We start from the raw sequence: 21,475 nt of genomic DNA on the forward strand, positions 1-21,475 counted from the left end.
ATGCTAATTACACATGCGATCAGCTAAGAAGAATTGGGAAACCACTGACTCTCTTATACGCCTGTCGTTGGAGAAGTTGCTGTTTCCGTATGTTAACAGGAAAGTTGAAACATGATCTAAGAATAAGAAGGCTAACCTCAAAAAAGTCAGATGTATCAACTAATGATGTCAGAGAAAACACCAATCTCAACATAGGAGTTACGATCATTCGTTGACGGTCAATGTCCCCACCCAATGCTCTTCTAGGCTTTGTAGCAACCCGTCTTAAACTTCCCTGCAGTTAACTTCAATTTCTGAGAAATCAAAGGGCAAGAAAAATAGTACTAAAGAGCATAAGTCTAGAAGTATCACCTGCAAACCCACTGCCTTGCATGAAGCAATGTGCTCCAGAGAACCCATGGAAAATAGAACTTGGGCCCCAGATTTTCCATACTTGTGACTGATTCTTAGTAGCAATGCAAGTTCAGCCTCAAGTGTACATGCTCGTTGCAATGTATCTAGAGAGCGTTTGCCATCCTAAATCATAAATTCATTTTAAATTAGATCTCTGACATATACACAAATAGTAGTGGTCAAGCAAAACACCCCAGGAAAAAAACTCCTGTGGGGCCTGAATAAGCAATTTTTATTTTTACTTTTCATGCATAAGGATCAGGTGGTTAGCAGGATCATATACACACTGTGAAACCATATTCAGAATTGAGAATGTCTCAAGCAAATAAAAAAAAAAAAAAATTCATCACTAACATTTGTGATCTCTAAAAAAATTCATCATTTTTTTTTTAACTGGAAAACATTCATACTGTGTAATGATTAGCAATATAATCTTCCAAGAAGATATCTCATTACGTTTACGACAAACATTTGTGATCTCTAGTGTTATGCAATCTAAATTTACATGTTACTTGTGTAAAAGCATGATATGATGCAATACAGAGAAAATAGACACCTGGTAGGAAACATTGCTGACGTTCATTAAGCAGGATCTCAAAAACCCTCTACTTTGAAGTTGATTTAAGAAATATTTCTCATGATCAATACAAATCAATGCATCCAGAACATAGAGTGATAGTGTTTTCCCGGGTTCACTGCCTTGGGTTGCATCTTTTATGACCTGAAACATTGAAATTAAACAACGATTATGTGAAACAGAAAGGAGAAAAGAAAAACAGTTATCGAACCGCATAAAGATCAAAGTTGTACCACGTGAGAACCTGAAAAATGAGAAAACATCTTTAACAGAAAATAAAAGATAAATAACTAAATCAACAGTGAAGCAGAAAAAATTAGAATTTAAGTTAATAATAATATTTTAAAAAGAATCACAAAGAAAATAAAAAAATAAATCGTTAGAAACAATTAAGCCATCAATGGACCAAAAAGAATAAAAGGATATAAGAATAAAGCTATCGATAACTAGACTCAAATCAACTCATCTTCTTGATTTTCATTTGCTCAGTCTCATAAAAGTAGTGAATTCAACTCAGAGAAATATTAAATTATCTTATAGTGTAAACTTGAGGACATGGATATGAGCATCGAAATATTTAGGGACATGAATGAATCTGTTTGACTTTTATAGTCGCACAAGAACTTGTTTGATTATAAGAGAATGAACAACAGAGCGACCATAAAGTGCAGGTGAATATTGTGAACTCCCCAATGGACAAGAGCGGCACATCTTAAAGTACCAGGAAAATAAAAATTAATAGCAGGGAATGAGTCCAACTAATGATAGCTCATACCCCGTCCCACCTATGAACCCTGACCTAATTAGAACTTCATTATCCATTAAAATCCATTTAATCTTCTTACTGATGATAAAACATTGCTGTGAGTCAAAGTTGATACCCACCAAATCCAAGATGGCTTGAGCCTCTTTCCTCAGTGTAGAGAAATTGGCATGCATTAGTTCGGCTTGTTCTTTATCAATCTGGAAGAAAATATAACACGATATTTCTTGATTAAATCTTTCTTTCATCAAAGAAAATAGCAAGGAAAAAGAAATGACTTCCCATACAATATAGAAACTACGTGCCTTCTGGAGATCCAGATCTTCACCATCTTGTTCATCAAGTAACAAATATTGCAAAACTGTTGTCGGAACATCTGGAGCAAGCATATGTTGACAATACTGAAAATAGCTCAGTAGCAAGGCGTATTGGCTGAACAAAGAATGATAGATCAAGGTCAGGTTCCAACAATAGACTACAACAAGCAGAGACCAGAGCTCCTAAAAGAACCATACCGTCTCCTTAAGGCTTCTGATGATTCGTTTCTCAGGATTGCCATTATAAGCTTAAACAATAGCGAGTGACAAGCACCATTTGACAATTGTTTCACCATTATAACATCAAGAAATGTGACACTATCAGAATTTAAACCACCAGGGCATAAAAATTTTTCATCTCGTAGCTTAGCCATGCATGTAAGTGCAACCTAGCATTGTTGAAAGTTAAACAAAGTTAATCAAAATAGACAACAAGAAAGGACAATCTGCAGGAATGACTTAAATGCAGATGGATCAACAATACCTGGCACAATATAAATGCCATCCTCAATGAACAGTCTGGAGAAGCGGAAGCACCAAGGCATGCATCAAGAATTCTGTCAATACCATAAAAAAGTTACATAAAGTCTACAAAAGGAGGAGAAAAGTACTAATAGTGATAGGGGCTCACTGATATAGTATCTCAGATCGATTTCCAAGAGCAGAAATCCGCCTCGATACAGAGACCTATAAAAGCAATTTGTGGGGAAAAGCACAAAGTTAGAGAAAGCTTACTAAAAATTTCTTTCAACCATCTCTAAGAAGGGCAATACAAAGATTTTTCCCATAAAATTTTAAAATCTAGAACAAAGAAAGATATGTACCTCAACAACCTGTGACCATCCTGTTAACATATGAAGTTGGGCAGCTTGTTCTTCGAGGTTCTTATTGTACTTCCATCCCCATCTTAGTAACTGTTGAATTGCCTCTTTAACATCATTTAGCTCAGCTTCACTGCCAAAGTTACTCAACTGGGGATAAACAATATTGAATTTCTGGAATAACAAAATAAAATCAGCAATGGCATCCTCCTTCCATAGTTTCAAGAAGAGAACATTAACAATAATAGTAAAATAACAAATCCTGATTAAAGAACTCTAAAGTTAGTGAGAAAAACCTTCCACAGTTTGTCACTGAATGAAGAGAGGTCAATCAAACGGTCGCCTCGCTCTGAATAATAGTAGATACCACCCTTTCCAGAAGTAGTTGGATTCCCAAGTATCTCCTCAGCCTATAACACAATTTTAATGAGAATATGGCATTTCTGGAGGACAAAAAAGGATCCAATTTAGTGGCTAGAAACTTACCAGCAAGTCATATTTCATATTAGAAACAATCTGAGAAAGCTTCATAGCAGTATCTGGAGATCTAAATTGGACAACTTCTAGCAACTCTAACACCTACATATATCCCAAAATAGAGAGTCAAATTTAAAGAAACAGAAATAAAAATAAGAAACCAGGTCTCACTTAACTTTCCACAAGTACGTTATCAAGGCAAATGATATACACACAATACTCATTCTACCAGCTATAAAACATAAAAGAATTCATAAAGCATAATACAGTCTTAGGTTCAAGTCCACATTCCATTAGATAGTTTAGAAAATTGGATCGACAAAATATCTTATGGAGGTATCAGTCGAACAGCATTTGAATTGCTATGGAGGATGTGTGTGGGTGAGGGAGAGAGGAACATCAATACTGAAGGTCTAAATAAACAAGTTCCTAGTGTAGAACGATTTCTACAGAAAAGCAATATTAATTACTAATAACATGCATGTGCTTTGTTCCAAGCTTTGTGTTTAATGACTAATAACATGCATGTGATTTGTATCATCAACACATGTTCCAAAAGAAGCCATCCCCTCGTATATACCTTGTTCTTCGATCCCAAGTTTTGTGTTTAAGGTCCTTAACCTTTTCAAGAATATCAAGTGTTTTAAGAAATTTTCCTATGTTGAAGTAGGCTATGGGACCTGGGAAATCCACCCAAGAGCATTGTCTTAAGGCCTTTTAGCAACTCAAAACTAGATTGTCTCCTCACCTGATAGATAGCTTGTTCTAAATATCAATAATAAAACACTACCACAACGAATATGTTCCGAGAACTAAACAATGCACGCAAACGCAATATGCATATAAGATTTTTACAAGAGAAAGGGGTGGCAATAGAACATGACAAATATGAAAGTAACTAACAATACCTTACTCTTGCTGATAGTTCTGGTTCCAGCATGTTCTGTGATATTTTGAACCATGAAAGGGAGAGAGAGAGTGCGATCAGTATCTTCAATATGATCCCGCCCAAAAAGATGAGCAAGGATGGTCTGACATGCCTCTTGGTGAGTGGAACTACTCCCATAACCCGCATGCAATTCAATAGCTAAAAGCTTCAATAGCCATGCTCTCTGGGGGAGATAAGAGATAACATGAATGAAAATTGGTTTACGTAGCAACAATTAGCAAGCACCCCTGGATACCAACACTTGATTCCTGAATCAGACATTTTGTAGCACGCATCGCGAATTCATGAGATTGCATGCACACGTGCTGGTATTGCCAAGGAATTACGAAAATAGGGGAAAGTTTTTCCTAAAATCTAGAATATAACAGCATCATCAGGTCTCAATGAAATCACTCTTTTGTTTCGATTTGCAAGGGGAGGGGAAAGGAGGGAAAGAAGGTATAAGAAACAATATATTTTCAGTGTGTTTCAAGGGCTTCACTCATCACCAATTAATAACAATACAAAAGGTTGGTTCAATTATGATCAATGTGACTGCCCTTTTTTTTAAAGAAAACATACAACTCCTATGACAAATAAGAAAAGTTACATATAGCCCCTGTAATTTCTTACCAGAAACTGTAAGCATAGAAATTGTATGATCAGAACAAACATTAGGAATAATACATGAGGAAAATCATTAAAATTGGAATATTGCATAAAAGTACCTGATGGAGGGAACTGATGCGGAGTGCCTGGTTGCTATTTCGTTTAGGGAGTGGTGCTACACCGATAGCATCAAGGTGCTGTCATAATAATGATAAAAAAAACAAAGGAAACAACAAAAAAACTACAGTATTAGCAGATATATATATATTGGTAAGAATCTATGAGTATTACTAAACGGCTTTTAAATCATCAAAACATGTGCATGTTGTACCTTAACAAAGAATTGATACTTTTTATTGCTCAAGAGATCCATGGTAGGACCACACGTTAACGGATCCAAGCACAACTCATAAAGTAGCTGTGCAAAGCAAATAGTCAAATTCTCAACGGAAAATGATAAAGAGACCCCTAAGAACAAGTAAAAAAGAAGGGGGAAAGGATAGATACATTTAACGTTTAATGTTTAGTAAAAGGATATAAGAAAAGTGATCAGATGGCACCTCACCTGAAAACCAAATTCGTGAAGCAATGCATTTACATCTGGCTTTGAAACCTTCTCCAAGATTTCAAGGATAATCTTCAAGCAACTGAAAATGACATAATAAATGCACAATCAAACATGAAAACGTAGAGATAATAAAAGTCAACAGAGGCAACATATAAACAGCTAACCTGTAATGAAACTTTGGCTGTAAAACTGTCCGTTCAATAGGCGTATCAAGATCAAATTTAAGCAGTAAATGTGTGATATTTGGAGCAGGCCGACTAATATTATCAATTAGAAGCTGCCAAAACATATAAGAGAGTATATAGTATATGTAAACATCATAGATGATTGTTGAAAACATTCTTTACATCTTAAAGTAAGGATATGAGACAAACCTGCATTATGAGAACCCCAGGATCATCCCCACTTTTCTCTATAATTTGACTTTCTTCTGACCGCAACTCAAGGCAAGCTGCATAATCCTCCACCAAACTACTTGCAGCATTGTACTTTAGGAGTAACTGTACAAGCCCAACCATGCGAGAACTGTCGTCCCAAAGTAGTATGAAAACAATATTAAATCAGTCAATCATAAATTAGACCAATAAAATAAATAAAAGAAATTTGACACACTGGGAATACCTTAAAATACTCATGATTTTGATAGAACACTGCTGTATTTGTGGAAGAAAATCATATCTTACATACTCCAATAGAGCTACAATTTGATTATGATCTTGAGATAGTATAACATCCACGGGCTACACAGAAAATGAGCAAGAAATGAAAACCTCACTGAAGTTTTTTTCACATGACTAAGGCATAGTCATGAGAAGATAACTTCTCAGGAACTATATGATACTTCACCATTCATGAATTTGAAGATTGACATTTGTTCCACCTAGCTAAAATGTTCAGCAAAGATCCAACTTTTTTTTTTCCCTTTTGAGAAAAAGCAAACATCCAACATCGAAGTAATTACCTGGTATAAAGGACGCCAGAAATCAGACAGAAGTAAATCCTTTTCAAAGACAAGGATTACAATTTCCAAAGACAGTTGCACAGCCTTTTCTAAAAGTGGCCCATATATTTGATTATTCCGTTCAGTAATGATTGAATCAACTCCAGGCTGAAGTATCCCCATAATATTTCGGAAAACAGCCTTGCCACTCATGAAATCCTGAAAAGCATAATATCAAATACAGCAAGAAGATGAGCTCAATTACTAGCACAACCTCGAGTTGACAATGCAGCTCCGCTAGTAAATAAACTAGATAAACAACAATATTATGGAAGGCAATCAGCCAAAGCATCTATTTGCTATAAAGAGAAAATAAGTCCAAGGAGATAAAGCATATTGTCAAGCCCAATTGGAATGACACAAATTCATAACCATTTTTTCTTTATTTTGATACCTCAAAAATCCCCTAAACACAAACAAGAAACTTGTATCTACCTACTAGGTAGGAGGCTCCAAGAAATCAAACCCAGACCCTGTGGGAGCAACCCCACAAGCGCCTTCTCAACTAATCTGAGTTTTATATCCAAAGATTGTACCAAAGTTGTAGTACAAGTAATAAGTATCTTTAGCACAGAAAAAATAATTGTAGAAATAATATAGACTATATTAAACAATGAAATCAGATAGAGAGGTAGAAATGGCATAACTGTTTGATATCCATGCATGTTACTAGTCACTAATGTTAACATCAAGCCGTAAACATTAGTGACTGGTAATATGCATGTGCTTTGCTCCAAGCTTTGTGTTTAATGTTCTCTGCATAACTGTTTATTTCTAAGTCTTTTTTCATACACAAACACATATATGTATGAAAACTGGCTTATATTGATGGTGTGAAAGAAGAAGAAACCTTCAAAACAATATGCACGTACTTTTAGCAACTCCAGTACAGGGAGCTGCATCTGAATTGGAGATGATTGAGTAAGTGTTGATGATTGTTCCACAGCATTGTCAATATCTTCTTCTTGAATGTCATACATGTTCAATATCCTGCAGAGTAAATGATATCAAACATAAATATCAAACCAAATATAGTCATAGTTCAGAATTCAATAAACTCACTGCCTCTACAGAACTGGCCTAATATTTATTCACATATTTTTGTGTGGGAGAATTCTAACAGATAGAGAGGTAGAAAAGGCATAAAAAACAAGCATATGATTGCAATTGAAGAAAGATAAAGACAAGTTGATTAGATAGCCAACCTAAATGTCTAACAAAATAAAAATAACTCGCAAGTAAAATATGTAGAAGCTCAAAATCACAGGGAAAAGCTTCCAGAATAAACTATGGGAAATGCTCACATATGAAAATGCTTGAGACAAGCAACAACCAATTGCCATTTCTCACAAGGGTCTGCATAGGCTCTTTGAGGGAAAGGCCCAAACACATGATCATATACGAACCTAAAGATGCCAACAAATCTGCAAAAAAAGACCCTTAATTTTAAAGTTACTAAGGAGGAGGAGACATCCTAATACCCAGAAAAGAATAGGACACCAAATCCAATACCTACGCCCTCTGTCGCTTACGTCTGTTTCTTCAGCAATTAGAGCATTTAAGAGGTTAAGGAAAGATATTGTCGAAGGGTATTGCTCCCTCCTCGCTTCTATTTCATTCAGTTCAAATTGCATATCGTAAACCTGTCAATGACACCATATGACATAAGCTCATACAAATTACAAATAAGACAAGCACTATTTCCTGTAATAATTAATGGTGATAGTCCAAGCATTTTGGAAGGCTTGCCTGAACGCAGCACAGTTAACAACTTGATATCCATACATTTCCTAGACCGTTTTCTCATACCACCTCTTAATTTAGTTAACAAAAAATGCCATAACAAGATTTATGGGCATTACCACAGATCAAATTCAGCAGTATATATATAATGAGAAAAGTCATGTATTTTATTTATTTTATTTTATTTTATTTTTATAAGAAACTATAAATTGTGTTAATGATGATGAATTGTACAAATCACCATTAACTTTCTGAGAAAGAAAAAATAATGAAAACTTTTCCGTGCTATACAAAATATACCAATCACCCCTCTACAATACTAGACCAGCCTAGACACCTATCTCAAAACACTCTGCCAGCTTAGATGAATGAAGGAAAAAGATGAATCTATGAAAAGCAAACATCTTTAATGTGCACCTATAAACATCGATAAATTACATTATAAAAAGTATATGCATCACGTAAGACAATAATGAATGTTTGTTAACAAAATTCATGCAATATTTGTCGTCCTATATAACTGAAAGTAGAAACTATGAAAAGCAAACATCTTTAACGTGCACCAATAAACATTGATAAATTAAATTATAAAAAGTATATGCATCACATGAGACATAATAATAATCAGCAATTGGACAACCATTAAATTGGTGCAAAAAGAATAAACAGAAGTGAAAAGTAAACTACGATGAATTTTGTTAGCAAAAAAAGGCAGCATAGTTGCAAAAAGTAAAAAGACAATCTTGGACAGGCAAAGGGAGGGTGTGTATGAATCAATAATGTAATACTACATCAAGTAACATTAACCATGAATTCATATTTTTTTATCAAGTAACATTCATTTGGTCCATTTCATCTGGTGGTATAAAGATTAAAGAACCGGTGGACCAATATCACGTCCTGTGGTTCGTAAAAAATATACTTCATCTTATGAAAAACAATGGCATCACAAAAAGACAAGAAAAACTCATAAACAGAGAGAGAAAGATGTGCATCCCAAAACCATATGTACAAGGAGTACATCCATTTGTCCAAATTTCTATGTGAATCAAACTCCGGTTTCTCCCATCAATAGCCATTTATATAAGGAAGATGGTAATATTTTTCACATCTGGCTTGTTGCTTGGTTTAATGGTGGTTTGAAGTGTTCATATTTATCTAGCTTTGACTGATTAGTATATTATAGTATGTGCAAGTTCTTGACAGTTAGTAGTACGAGTTATTTAAATCGCTAACTCTTCTAGAACATGACTTGAAAATATTTTCTGCGCTTCTACAATGTATACATTTGAACACTTCCCCCAACCCCCACCCGCTTTTACCCGTTCCCTTGATAAAGCTAAGAGGCACACGTAGAGGTTTTATGGACCTATATAATGGGATGTAGCAGTTTCGTCTTCTATCTTGGTGTACAACCTGTAATCCTTCCTTTTTGTGTATTAATGTTTTTGAATCTAGAAATTCATCATGTTTTGGCATAAGTAATTATAATGCCACAATATCAAATAAAAACCAAGCAAAGACATTTAAGCAATAAGCAAGAGAAATAAATACTATGCCTTAAGCTGATGCCTTCCAAGTACCCTTCATCAACCAAATACCAAATTTTTACATTGCACAAGAAACTAACCTGCCCTGCAATTGGTTGTGCAGTATTCCCAACATGAGTCCCAACAACTACAGGTAGATCATACTGCTCAAGCAAACGCCAAATGTTATCCTTCATGACCAGGGAAACATGAATGAAGGCAGCAATTGCATTCCGCAAGGCACCCTGAGAAAGCATGTAGTATATTTGATTTTAAATGGAATGCATAATATTTTAGTGGAAGCTTCTAATCTGCAAATGCTATACTAGAATATTCTCAGCATTAATCACAGCTATTGACCTTCAGATAAGGAGGCACATTTTCGTAACTAAGGAGCTTGAATAATGGTTCAATGTCAGGAAACCAGTTCTTCCTTTCAATAGAATTTCCATTTTCCATAACCTGCAGCACACACCAGAAAAACAAAGTATTCCTTTCAATTAAAGAAACAAGATCAAGGTGATGCATTGGTACATTCAGAAACGAGATGGGGGAAAGAGGGAAAAAAAAATAGCCATACAACCTAAAGTTTGGAAAGAAAGGTCCCACTGGACATTGCAGAAACTCTAGTTGTTTCCTTGAGTGTTTTGGAAAAAAAAGCGGAGATTTTTTTTTGTTGGGGGGAGGGGGGGGTCTTTTTGAAAAGGGCAAGCAGGAAGAAATGGCGCACAACCACAAAGTGTTTCTGTTTGTGCAGAGAAGATATTTACTAGAACAGCAAAATGAGTTAATGGATACTCATCAGCTCAGTTATCCTGACAACCCTAAAATTTGAATGCAATAGTAATTAAACAACATGAAACAGATGAACCAGCCACCAAAAAAGCAATCAGCTATATATAAACATCGGCATACAGAAAAATATTGATAGAAAAAATAATCCTAAAAGGGATGATAAATTGAGCAGCTGTGCAGGGAAAGATGTCAAACCTTCTGAAGGACATTCAAATATGCAACAAGTGCTTTTGCATCCCCCTCTTGAAAATCTGGTAAAAGGGCCCCACCAGTTTGAAGAGATTGTTTGAACTTTTCATCATAAATTGATAAGCAATCAAACAATGTTCTCCACCCAATGGAGCGGAATGCTTTACCCTGGAGCAACTCATAAACCTTTGAAGCACCTTCTTGACTAGAAGCCTGAAAAGAACATCATATCAAGGAATTGAGTATAAGACATCAAAACAGAGGGTAAATAGGCATGTCTCACATATTTAATTACAATATTCTCCTACCAAGGTACTCAGCATTTTCAAGAAGGCCACAAGTGTTTGAAAATTTGTATGATCCTCTCCCGCAAAAACCACAAATGTCCACAGGACATCATTGCCAGACAATAGCTCTGGTTCCTTCTGAAATTTGTTTCAATTACAGTATCATCATAACAAAATAAGCAAATGATGTAGCAAGATAGCATGAAATTTAAAAAAAAAAAATTAATTAATTAATTAATTGTTACAGCAGAAAGTTATTGATATAGAAGAGACTCAGGATATTTTGATGCAATTAATACCAGTTACAAATCAAATGAAAACTTAAGTCTAAAGAAAAAGTTTCCGAATTTACAATAGAGGAGCTTATTTAAGCGTCACATAACCAACAAGTGTGAATGAAGAGAAATTTAAAAATTGTACACAAAGTTTTGGAAAATTGACAAATCAGTGTTGTAGGCTTAGTCCAAACAGCGAAGTGTTTTTGTTCAAACAACAGTCTAAAACTTAAATTCTTTCAACATTTACTTAGATTGCTAATATACTAAACTAAGAAGAAACAAGACTACATTCTTTAGTTTGAAATTCTTTCAGTGCCACATTTATTGTAAAACAAACCTGATAAATTTCACTGACAAATTCCAAGAGAGAGACAAAAGGCAAAGGGCCTATTTCAGTATCCTGTTGAGAAGGCAAGTTGCTATCATGCACAAAATCATGTGATCCAGCTATACGATATGAATTAAGCACACTCATGGCTTTATCCTTTGATTCTTTGACCTATAAAATAGAATCAAAAAGCTTTATCAAAGTAATAACAATCATAATTCAAGATAAATCTCTTCAAGACCAACACACGCAGAAGAGCAGAAGAAGATCTGGGTTCCATGCATGAAGCGTTAATGTATTAAAATTAGCTGACACCAGGTCACAGAGACAGCAAGTTCCTGTTTTTTGTCACAGAAACTAAATCATCTTTGAATTTGTAGACATGAATTCCAAATGCTACAAAAGGGATACTAATAGTATTAGAAAGGAACTACCAAAAAAAGCAATAAAAAATTGACAGATATCTTAGATAATTTAGTGGCATATTCATTTGATAGACATTTTAGTTGTCCTCCAAATAATACCATCTAAAGTGTCAATTTACAATAGAGTAGGAACCAGAAGAATTCAGCTGACCTTGTCCCTAGCAAGTTGGTGAGATAGGAAGCAAGTAATCAGCTTGTGCAAGTAAGCATTATTCATGTAGACCATATCCTCGTCATCGTTCTGTAGACATTAAAAATAGACAACAGCTTTTAAACTATTCCAGTGGCTAATCAACTATTACAAGTATCAACATGTCCACCACATGATAGACAAGAAACCAAAAAATGACCATTATCCCATATTGAGAAACTAAATCTCAATGTGTATGACCTAGAGTGCACAATTTGCTTAAAAGGGAGGAGAAATAAACAAAAGTGCTACCAGACCAAACAACATTAGAAGATGGGAACAATAAATGGCATGAATGTGGGAAAAAAAAATTGTTACCAGAAAATTTACTAGAGAAGAAATTTAGTAAGATAACCCAAAGACACGGGATCAAGAACGCACCAGCAGTGCAAAATAAAATAGTTTCAACAGTATGATATATGAACTTTCCAAAACATCCGGCATAGAGTCAATGACCCAGCACAAACATGCAAATGACTTTTAAAGGATACATTTCACAGTCAAATGGAGCAAATAACCATAGTTGCAATATTAAGAAAGCACTTGAGTAATTTTCAAGTTGTTGAACTATAAAGAAAACAATTGTCTTGAAGGTGCCTTATTAAGAAATGAATTTTTTTTAACAAAAATAATTAGATGACGAAAACAGACCTGGTAGGCAGCAGTTCGTAGAACTTTATCAAGTAAAAACTGGAAAACATTATTCGAGAAAATTGTTTCCAGACATGAGCGTATATTACTCAATTCACTAGATGAAGAACTTGAAACTGTTTCCCTTGCAGCAATCTCATCATGTATCAGCATCAAGTGTACAGCCCAAGCAAGCCTTACGCCACCAACAAAGCCCTCCACAATTGGATCACTTCCTGTGGCCATCACCTAAAGCAAGGAAAATCATCAGCAACTAGCAAATCATCAAATATGAAAGGTTACCACGAATGGCTAGGAAAATTTCCATAATTGTTAATCTTACAATTTCATGAAACTCCTTCCTAAAAGAAGCATCACGGGACAGAACAGATGATTTATCAGGTACTGTACTCAGAGCATCTGATATGAAAGCAATGACAAGAGAAAAGAGAAGGCTAAATGTAATCTGCATTGGAGGAGGAAAGGAAAAATATAAGATTAAGTGGCAAGGCAAAAAAGTTTGAAAACACAAGTCCATGTTTGTAAAGATACATGCAGCACTGCAAACAAACAAGCAGTACATATCCATACAGTCAACAAAAACAAAAGGCATGCCTGATGCTTCAAGGTGTCATTGTTCTCACTAAGTTCTGCAGCGCTGTCCTTTAAAGCAGAAAAGGCATCCTTTACGTCTTTTGGACCTGCAACAAGCAAATTTTACAATGTAAGTGCATAATACCATAAAATTATTCTCCTTCAAGCAGAAACAACAAAGCATCCGTAAGAGAGATGAGTCCATTCATAATGCTGAAAACATCTTGAGTCCATTCATAATGCTAGAAAAACTAACTTAATGTCATGGTGAGAGGCAGCAATATTTGTCACCTGTCCTGGTAACTTAGCTTCTAGAGTGAGAAAGGAGAGTAGAAAGTCATCACATTTCAAAAATACTGTAACAAATTATTAGTTCTTGATTAAGAAGATCCTACCAAAACCCTGAAATACTAGAACTCAGAGGTAATTACATAAGTTGGAGGCACTGACATCAAACTAACATACCACAAACCTTCATCAAACACAATAGAACATGTAAACCCATCAAAAGTTTTTGTCACTTACTTGTCCGCACAACCAGAACAGAGAGGACAAGGCAGTGTCCAAGTATTAGTCTTTCCCTATAAACCACAGCTCTGCGCTCAACAAGAGCTCCTCTAGAATCAAGAACATAGCGCTCACAGAGGGGACCACCCAAACCAGTAGGTTCTTCTCGATTGAGTTCCTAAAACCAAACCAAAAAAAAAAATTGTGTCAAATTCTAATTTGATTTTTTAAATTCAATACAATATTAAATTAAATAATAGGAGATTGTAAATGAATGTTTATTTCCCACACCCACTCTCTTAACATTGTTGGAACAAAATTTAAGATCGTATGCCTTGATATGAAAATATTTTATACATGAAGCCACAGTTTGATTCATATGTAAGTCTTTCTATCGATACAAATTTAATGTTAAACAGAGACCAATTCTCGTATTTGGTTCACGAAACAAAGAACCACACCAAGAAATGCATGAAACAATGCTGCAAGTGGACTCCTATGATCAACATTGGATTCTAATGCTGAGGTAGAAGAGGATAGTATTCCAAGGATTTGGAGATGTATCTATAAAATTAGAAGTGCAGCTTGAAAGATGTCAAAAAATCAGAATATGGTAGCTTACAGGTTAACAAGTTGCTACCAGAAGTTTAAATTTATCACATAAATTCAAACCTTAACAAAGTGAAAATAAAATATATTATAAACTTCCAGCCAAGACTATGAACTCTGAACAGCATGACAAATAGAGTTGCTCCATGAACAACTTTGAAATAACTTTAATACCAAGAACACTTTGCCATCCAACACTGACAAGGTTATGAGTATATTAAAGAAAGCTATTTTAAACAATAAGTATAAAATCAAGTCCATGATAGAAACGATCAATCAACACAAAAGCTGAGACTTTCCATTGCCAAGAATATAAAAGTAGACATTGCACTAATAATTTAAAAATATATATATATTATAAACCCATTAGCCTATTTCATCAGCCAAACAAAGATGATTCGCTCAAGGAATTTTAGAAGGGACTAAAGAAAGCAAAGCAGAAATGGACTACCCGAATGACATGTACAACTAAGTAGCCGCACCCCCCCCCCCCCGGGTTTCCAAAAATCATGAAATACTGCATCCAGAAAATCTCAGTACAAGACAATGATCTATAAACCACTCAGAAATTCTTCACATTTACAAGGCATAACGTAAAAGGGAACATCAAATTGGTTCAAACCTTCATAAGGGAAATCAGCCGCTGCCTAAGCCCTGTGTTAACAAGATCTTCCAAATACTTCTGAATGTCAACCACAATATCTTCTTCAAGTCCCTGATCAAGCACAACAGCCTACAAAAGTATCATAGTAACAATTCTTGGCAGAGATTGATAAAAGGCCAACTAAAACTGTATTGGACAAGGATGGTTGACAGGGTTACAGAAAGGAACCTACTCTGAATAGTATATAAAGAGCTGTTATTAGATCTCGTCTCTCAGTGTACCAGAGTCCAGATGCAAGACGTAAGATTTCTATAGGATCTCGGCCCATCAGACCGCACTAGAAATAGAAGAAAATTTAAAAACATAAATTCAGTTAAAATATGATAATAAGCTGTATAAGTCACAGAAAAATATGAGTAGCAAATAGATCATACCTCTTGATTGGCAGAAACAAGCAAACGAACGCAGTCTACTTCATTGAGATGGAGGTCATCACTCAATTTCAATGCCTATAATAATTTTAAAAAAAAAAACCAAAAAATCAAAATAAAAACAGTAATAAAGATAACATAGGAAATTGAATCAAATACTGTAAAGTCTGCAAAGCATGGTTCCCTCGAGATTCAACACTAAGTCAAGCACCATACGCATATAATCCAGAATAACAAAATCAATTCAAATGCAATAAAGGGGGTGAACTAGAGAATAAACTTTCATGAATATGGTATAAAACAGAACTTAAAAAATAGTGATATCTACACAAGCAAAAGCAAAAAACTTTCAAAACACTATTAGTTCCAGAAGAAAAATGTTTACATTTACTAATTAATCAAACAGTTCAATGAAACTAGACCTGAATGAACATCAAACTGAAGACACACAACCATAAAGTCAAATCATAAGTGCAACGACCATAAGAACCATTAAATGTCTAAAGAATTAAGAGCAGATTGCAGTGGATTCAGGGACCAAGTGCAATATTAAGAATAGAGATCAGCTTGAAATTGTGTGAGAATGAATAATTTTCAAACACAGGGAGTAAAAGCAAAAGACCCATGTATCCAAAAAATGCTCCTTTTAAATTCTTTTTACATTTTTCTACATTTGAATCTTCCAGGTTTTTGTTTTCCTACTGTTGTTCAGTAATGTTATACACTTAATACTTTTTATATATAATTGTTAGTCTTCTTTCAATCAATGAATAAAATTTTCAGTTCTCACTACTAAGTTTCTCCATATTCTGCATTTATGTTCTCATCCTTTATACTATGAATTGGATATGCATATGTTATCTTCATTTATTAGATTTGATTAATCATTAAAACCTTTATCAAATAATCAAAAATGTTTTTTTGTGTCAAACAAATCCTTTAGATGTTTCCAACAAAAAGCTTTTGAATTTAAAAAAAAAAAAAATCATTTAGGAACTGAAATAATATATACCAATGAAGCTAATGAAAGAAAGTTTATAATTCCAAAGTGGATTTTCTTTTTCCTTTGACAATGTGGTTGGCAATGAATTCCCACAATAGACGAGAGTGCAAGCACTCCATTTCAACATTTGCGCCTTCTAATGTAAAATATATGAAGGACTCCACAATCTTAATGCTATCTCAATGATGAAGAATTTAACACCAATTGATAAGCTATTTTGAAACAAAAAAATGGCAATTAAAAATACACAAACAGTTCAGCTATTGCGAATCCATTAATAACAACATAGTAAGGAGACATCCCAAAGAATCTCTTTCGATCAAGAAGCAACTATTTCTCCAAACAGTTGATCCAATGCGAGACAATGTGTGCTAGGTTAAACAATGGCATTATAATATGAAAGGGACATATCAGTCAAAAAATTGAACACGGTAACAAAGCTTACAATCTGAACATCCTGATCATCGAGCGAAATAGGCGGTGAATCCGGAAGCCTAACTTCTCTCGACTGCACTTGTGCTCTGTCAGACGGTTTCGGAGGCTAAAAAGGTAAAACAAAAATAAAAAATATTAAACTAACATTTTCTTTTTTTTTTTGTGAGTTGCAGGGAAGCAAAAGAAAAGAAAAGAAAGTATACCAGATATGAGAGGAGGGACTTAAAAGACGAAAGAGAGTTGTGAATGGCGTGAATCAGCTCGATTCGTTGAGCTGGCGACGGAGGCGAAGGACCGAGGAGTGCGGATTCGATTGTGGTGAGAAGTTGCTTTGTTGACACCATTTGTGGATTTTCTGGTTCTTTCCCACTATGTTGAAACCCTGGGATTCAGAGAAAGCATAGAGCATGACAATTTGGGGACAAATTGGGCGGGAAATGGGGACGAGTTGAGCGTGTGGAGTGATGTAAAACCCTATATAAAGCCCTAACAGTTGTTTTTGTTCCCAGTCTGCTCTTCCGGGTCCAATAGACAGTGAAAGGGAAGCGGAAGCATATAAGTAAGTAGTAACTACTAAACGATTTTCACTTACATTTGAGTGCGGGGGCCGGTAACAACTTTTTTTTTTTTTTAAATTACATTATAATAATGTTCTTATTATAATTTATATTATACGAGGTTTACCATTAATATTTATAATATAATTACAAAAATTAATTTACATTAATTTTTATATAATATTATTTATATTTTATATATTTTTAAAAAAAATTATCTTCACTTATTTATATACCATAATTAAAAAATATATATTTTTTTTCTATTTTTTCCTACACCTTCTAAAAAAAAGAGAGAAGTAAAATGAAGGATTTCAAACTTGAGTCTTGTCACGGAAAACCCCTTCACAAGACAAGACCACATCCCATTCTATGCGAGAGTTTATATTTTTTTGTTTTGCTTTGGTCGTTAATAGTTTGATCATTTTCAGACAACAGTAGATAGAAACAATGCTCATAACGTGTCCTATTAAAAGCAAGAATGAAAGAAATGTAAGGCCTAAGCCATCCGCACCAAAATAAATGAATTTTTTTTTAAATTAAACCACTAATAGAACTTGATTGTATTATAAAATATATGTATATCCACATCTTATATTGTAATATAATTGTATATTGTAATTATAAGTGCTAAAGATATAGTAACTAACACTGCGCCATGTATCCATACATATTACAAAAATCATCCAAAAATAAATGAAAATATTATGTATTTCGACTAGTGTAAATTCAACGTACCATTATTTGAGAGTCATGAAATAATCGTATGAAACCCAGAAAAAGGTTATTGATCCAAACCGAAAATATAATAATTAGTGGCACTTGATTACTAACAAAATCATGTGCCCAAAAGTTGAATAAAGTAAAATAATCATTATGAACCTAACGATGAACAAAAAAAAGCATGATGACTGAACGATAGATATTTAGATCTAAGATTTTAACCAAAAATGTCAAGTTGTTCTCTGTAGCACCAGCCAGATGACATGACATCTATATATTTCCTCACAAACAATGTCTCATCTTCTATGTTGAATCCCAAATAATTCTAATAAAAGTTTTTTTTAGTTTTAATAATTACATGGAATAATAATTACTACAATTGTAATTACAAAAAAAAATTAAAAAATATATAAATGAATCAAACATTTGAATCTCAATTGTTGTGGGTCACTCATCTATTAGATGATGAATATTCTCAAATCCAAGGCTAATCCATCATATTTAAATTTTATATTCAGCATCCAATTTGATCCAATCACTTATTGAAATCCAATATAATTCAAACCAATGAAAAGTGAAATGTAATTTGCTATGATCCGATCAATGTGATGAAAACAAAAATTTTCAAATAAAAATCATCGACTGCACTTCGGAGTTCCGATTTCTAACTACTAGTGTGTGTGTGTGTGTGCGCACACGCGCGCGTGCATATCAACTTCTTTAATATCTCATGACTCGTGCTTTTTATTATAATATGGTTGGAGAAAACTACAATTGAAATTTGAATATTTTTAATTTATAATATGTATTATTGTTGTTGTTGTTGTTGTTATTTATACTTATGCAAAATTAGGTTTTAATTTTTTTAAGAAAAAAAAAAGCTTTATTTTTTTATAATGTTTAATACAAAGACAACTACAATGAAGATAACTCGTTGTATTTTAGTTATTCGACAAGAAGACATGTCGTTTTCCTGAAACGACATGCCGTCCTCATAATTCACATGCAACTGCCATGCAGAAAAGTATGCACTGATGCATACTATTTCTAACTCGTCATTTACGTTATAACAAAGAACTTGAAGTCGTTTGGCATATAAGGAGAAAGATAATATGACATCTGTGTATTTCCTTTTAAACAACAAACGACGAGTCACCTTTATGTTGAATTCCACATTATTTTAATGATTTTTTTTCAATTTTAACAATTACATGGAATAATGATCATTACAATTATAATTGCCAAAAAAATAAGAAAAAAATAAGAGCGAGTCGAATACTTGAGTCCCAATTATTGTGGGTCACTCATTTATTAGATAATGAGTTTTATAATTTGAAAATTGCTTATTTACCGTCCAGTTGATTTATTACTCAAATCTTAATATTTATTATAGTAAATTTTCATGACTTGTATTTTTTATTATTATATGGTTGGAAAAAAAACAACACTTAAAATTTGAATACTTTTAATTTATACTCTGTATTATTACTACTACCACTATTATTATTATTATTATTATTATTATTATTATATAAGGTTTTAATTTTTTTGGGAAAATAAGGTTTTATCTTTCTAGAGTGATCAATACAAAGAAGACTACAATGAAGATGACTCGTCGTTTTATTCCATAAGAAGTCATTTTGTTTTCCTGAATAATTCAATCAGCAAACATGCGGAAATGGTATGCACTGGGAAACCTCAAGTTGTTCAGCATTAAACAAATAAACAACATGACATCTTCTTATTTCCTCATAAACAACTTGTCATCTTCTGTGTTGAATTTCACATGATTTTGATGATTTTTTTTTAATTTTAATAATAATAGAGTATAATAATCATTACAATTGTAACTACAAAAAAAAAAAAAAAAAATACGAGTGAGTCAAACACTTGAGTCCCAACTTTTGCGGGTCACTCATCTGTCTGATAATGAGTATTCTCAAATCCAAGTACAATCCATCATATATTGAATTTTACATTTTGCATCCAATTCGATCGAATTACATATTGAAATCCAACATAATCCAAACCAATGAAAAGTGAAATCTATTTGCTCCGATCAAATCAATGGAATAAAACAAAAATTACAAATAAAAATCATCAATTGCACTCTAAAGTTTTGACTACTAGTGATTGACACACACACACACACATCAACCTCTTCAATATTCCATGACTCTTGTTTTTTATTATAATATAGTTACAAAAGAACAACAGTTGAAATTTGAATATTTTTAATTTGTATTATTATTATTTACACTTATTTTTTTAGAGTGTTCCATACAAAGAAAACTACAACAAAGATGACACATCGTTTTTTGGTTATTCATCATGACGTCGTGTCATTTTCCCGAAATTAGGTTAAACAACATGTCATCCTTATAATGTACATAGTGGAAATATTGTTGACTCGTCATCTTCTATGTTAAATTCTGCATGATTTTAAGACAAGTTTTTTTTAACAACTACATGGAATAATAATCATTACAATTGTAATTGCAAAAAAAGAAATACGAGTGAGTCGAACACTTTAGTCTCAACTATTGCAGGTCGCTCATATGTTAGATGATGAGTTTTTCTCAAATCCAAATCCAATTCATCATATATTGGACTTTATATTTTGCATCCAATCCGATCCAATCACTTATTAAAATCCAATATAATCTAATCCAATGAAAAGTGAAATTTAATTTGTTCTGATCCCATCAATGCGATTAAAACAAAAATTTACAAATAAAAATTGTCAATTACATTCCGAATTTTTGATTACTAACAATTTACACACACACACACACACACACACACACACACACATAGACATATATACATACATATATATCAAATGTATGAATGAGTAGAAATATTAGGGGGACAAGTGTAAGTCAAGCGGCTACTGTGATAATAAAAGGATCATCAAACTTCTTAGTAAACCAATTTTTAGCTGAGTTTTTTTTTAGATCATTTTTATATATTTTTTAATTACATCGCAGATCATTTATATATATATTTTTAATTACATTGCACCCCATCTCTCTCGACCCTCAATTTAAACACACTACTTGAATTGGAACCCACGAGCTCTTACTTTCACTATAAGTGACTGTTTGGTATAGTTTATACAATAGCTATAAGTGTTTATTCAATCTCATAAGTTCTTTTTAAATT

General features: G+C 33.5%; 1 protein-coding gene across 3 annotated transcripts in view; it reads right to left on the reverse strand.

Annotated features, from left to right (window-relative positions):
• LOC18055166 (nuclear pore complex protein NUP205) overlaps positions 1 to 17,544 on the reverse strand; it is a 22,788-nt gene extending 5,244 nt beyond the window's left edge. For all 3 annotated transcript variants that reach the window (XM_024192268.1, XM_024192269.1, XM_024192270.1), the window contains exons 1-37: positions 17,234 to 17,544; positions 17,041 to 17,136; positions 15,596 to 15,670; positions 15,394 to 15,498; positions 15,180 to 15,290; positions 13,967 to 14,126; positions 13,463 to 13,548; positions 13,191 to 13,313; positions 12,869 to 13,096; positions 12,179 to 12,268; positions 11,612 to 11,773; positions 11,018 to 11,134; positions 10,716 to 10,922; positions 10,086 to 10,187; positions 9,827 to 9,970; positions 7,966 to 8,096; positions 7,758 to 7,877; positions 7,326 to 7,443; positions 6,415 to 6,612; positions 6,075 to 6,193; positions 5,828 to 5,978; positions 5,618 to 5,730; positions 5,451 to 5,532; positions 5,217 to 5,303; positions 5,005 to 5,082; positions 4,257 to 4,460; positions 3,358 to 3,450; positions 3,168 to 3,281; positions 2,875 to 3,045; positions 2,682 to 2,737; positions 2,535 to 2,607; positions 2,249 to 2,439; positions 2,039 to 2,165; positions 1,856 to 1,933; positions 950 to 1,114; positions 352 to 516; positions 137 to 274 (exon numbers count right to left, since the gene is read on the reverse strand). In XM_024192268.1, coding sequence (XP_024048036.1) covers positions 137 to 274; positions 352 to 516; positions 950 to 1,114; positions 1,856 to 1,933; positions 2,039 to 2,165; positions 2,249 to 2,439; positions 2,535 to 2,607; positions 2,682 to 2,737; positions 2,875 to 3,045; positions 3,168 to 3,281; positions 3,358 to 3,450; positions 4,257 to 4,460; positions 5,005 to 5,082; positions 5,217 to 5,303; positions 5,451 to 5,532; positions 5,618 to 5,730; positions 5,828 to 5,978; positions 6,075 to 6,193; positions 6,415 to 6,612; positions 7,326 to 7,443; positions 7,758 to 7,877; positions 7,966 to 8,096; positions 9,827 to 9,970; positions 10,086 to 10,187; positions 10,716 to 10,922; positions 11,018 to 11,134; positions 11,612 to 11,773; positions 12,179 to 12,268; positions 12,869 to 13,096; positions 13,191 to 13,313; positions 13,463 to 13,548; positions 13,967 to 14,126; positions 15,180 to 15,290; positions 15,394 to 15,498; positions 15,596 to 15,670; positions 17,041 to 17,136; positions 17,234 to 17,374 — 4,719 coding nt within the window. In that variant the 5' untranslated portion in view covers positions 17,375 to 17,544. The remainder of the gene's footprint in view (positions 1 to 136; positions 275 to 351; positions 517 to 949; positions 1,115 to 1,855; positions 1,934 to 2,038; positions 2,166 to 2,248; positions 2,440 to 2,534; positions 2,608 to 2,681; positions 2,738 to 2,874; positions 3,046 to 3,167; positions 3,282 to 3,357; positions 3,451 to 4,256; positions 4,461 to 5,004; positions 5,083 to 5,216; positions 5,304 to 5,450; positions 5,533 to 5,617; positions 5,731 to 5,827; positions 5,979 to 6,074; positions 6,194 to 6,414; positions 6,613 to 7,325; positions 7,444 to 7,757; positions 7,878 to 7,965; positions 8,097 to 9,826; positions 9,971 to 10,085; positions 10,188 to 10,715; positions 10,923 to 11,017; positions 11,135 to 11,611; positions 11,774 to 12,178; positions 12,269 to 12,868; positions 13,097 to 13,190; positions 13,314 to 13,462; positions 13,549 to 13,966; positions 14,127 to 15,179; positions 15,291 to 15,393; positions 15,499 to 15,595; positions 15,671 to 17,040; positions 17,137 to 17,233) is intronic.
• Between the last annotated feature and the right edge of the window lie 3,931 nt (positions 17,545 to 21,475).

Source organism: Citrus clementina, unplaced genomic scaffold (genome assembly GCF_000493195.1).
Source record: "Citrus clementina cultivar Clemenules unplaced genomic scaffold, Citrus_clementina_v1.0 scaffold_1, whole genome shotgun sequence".
Lineage (NCBI taxonomy): Eukaryota > Viridiplantae > Streptophyta > Magnoliopsida > Sapindales > Rutaceae > Citrus > Citrus x clementina.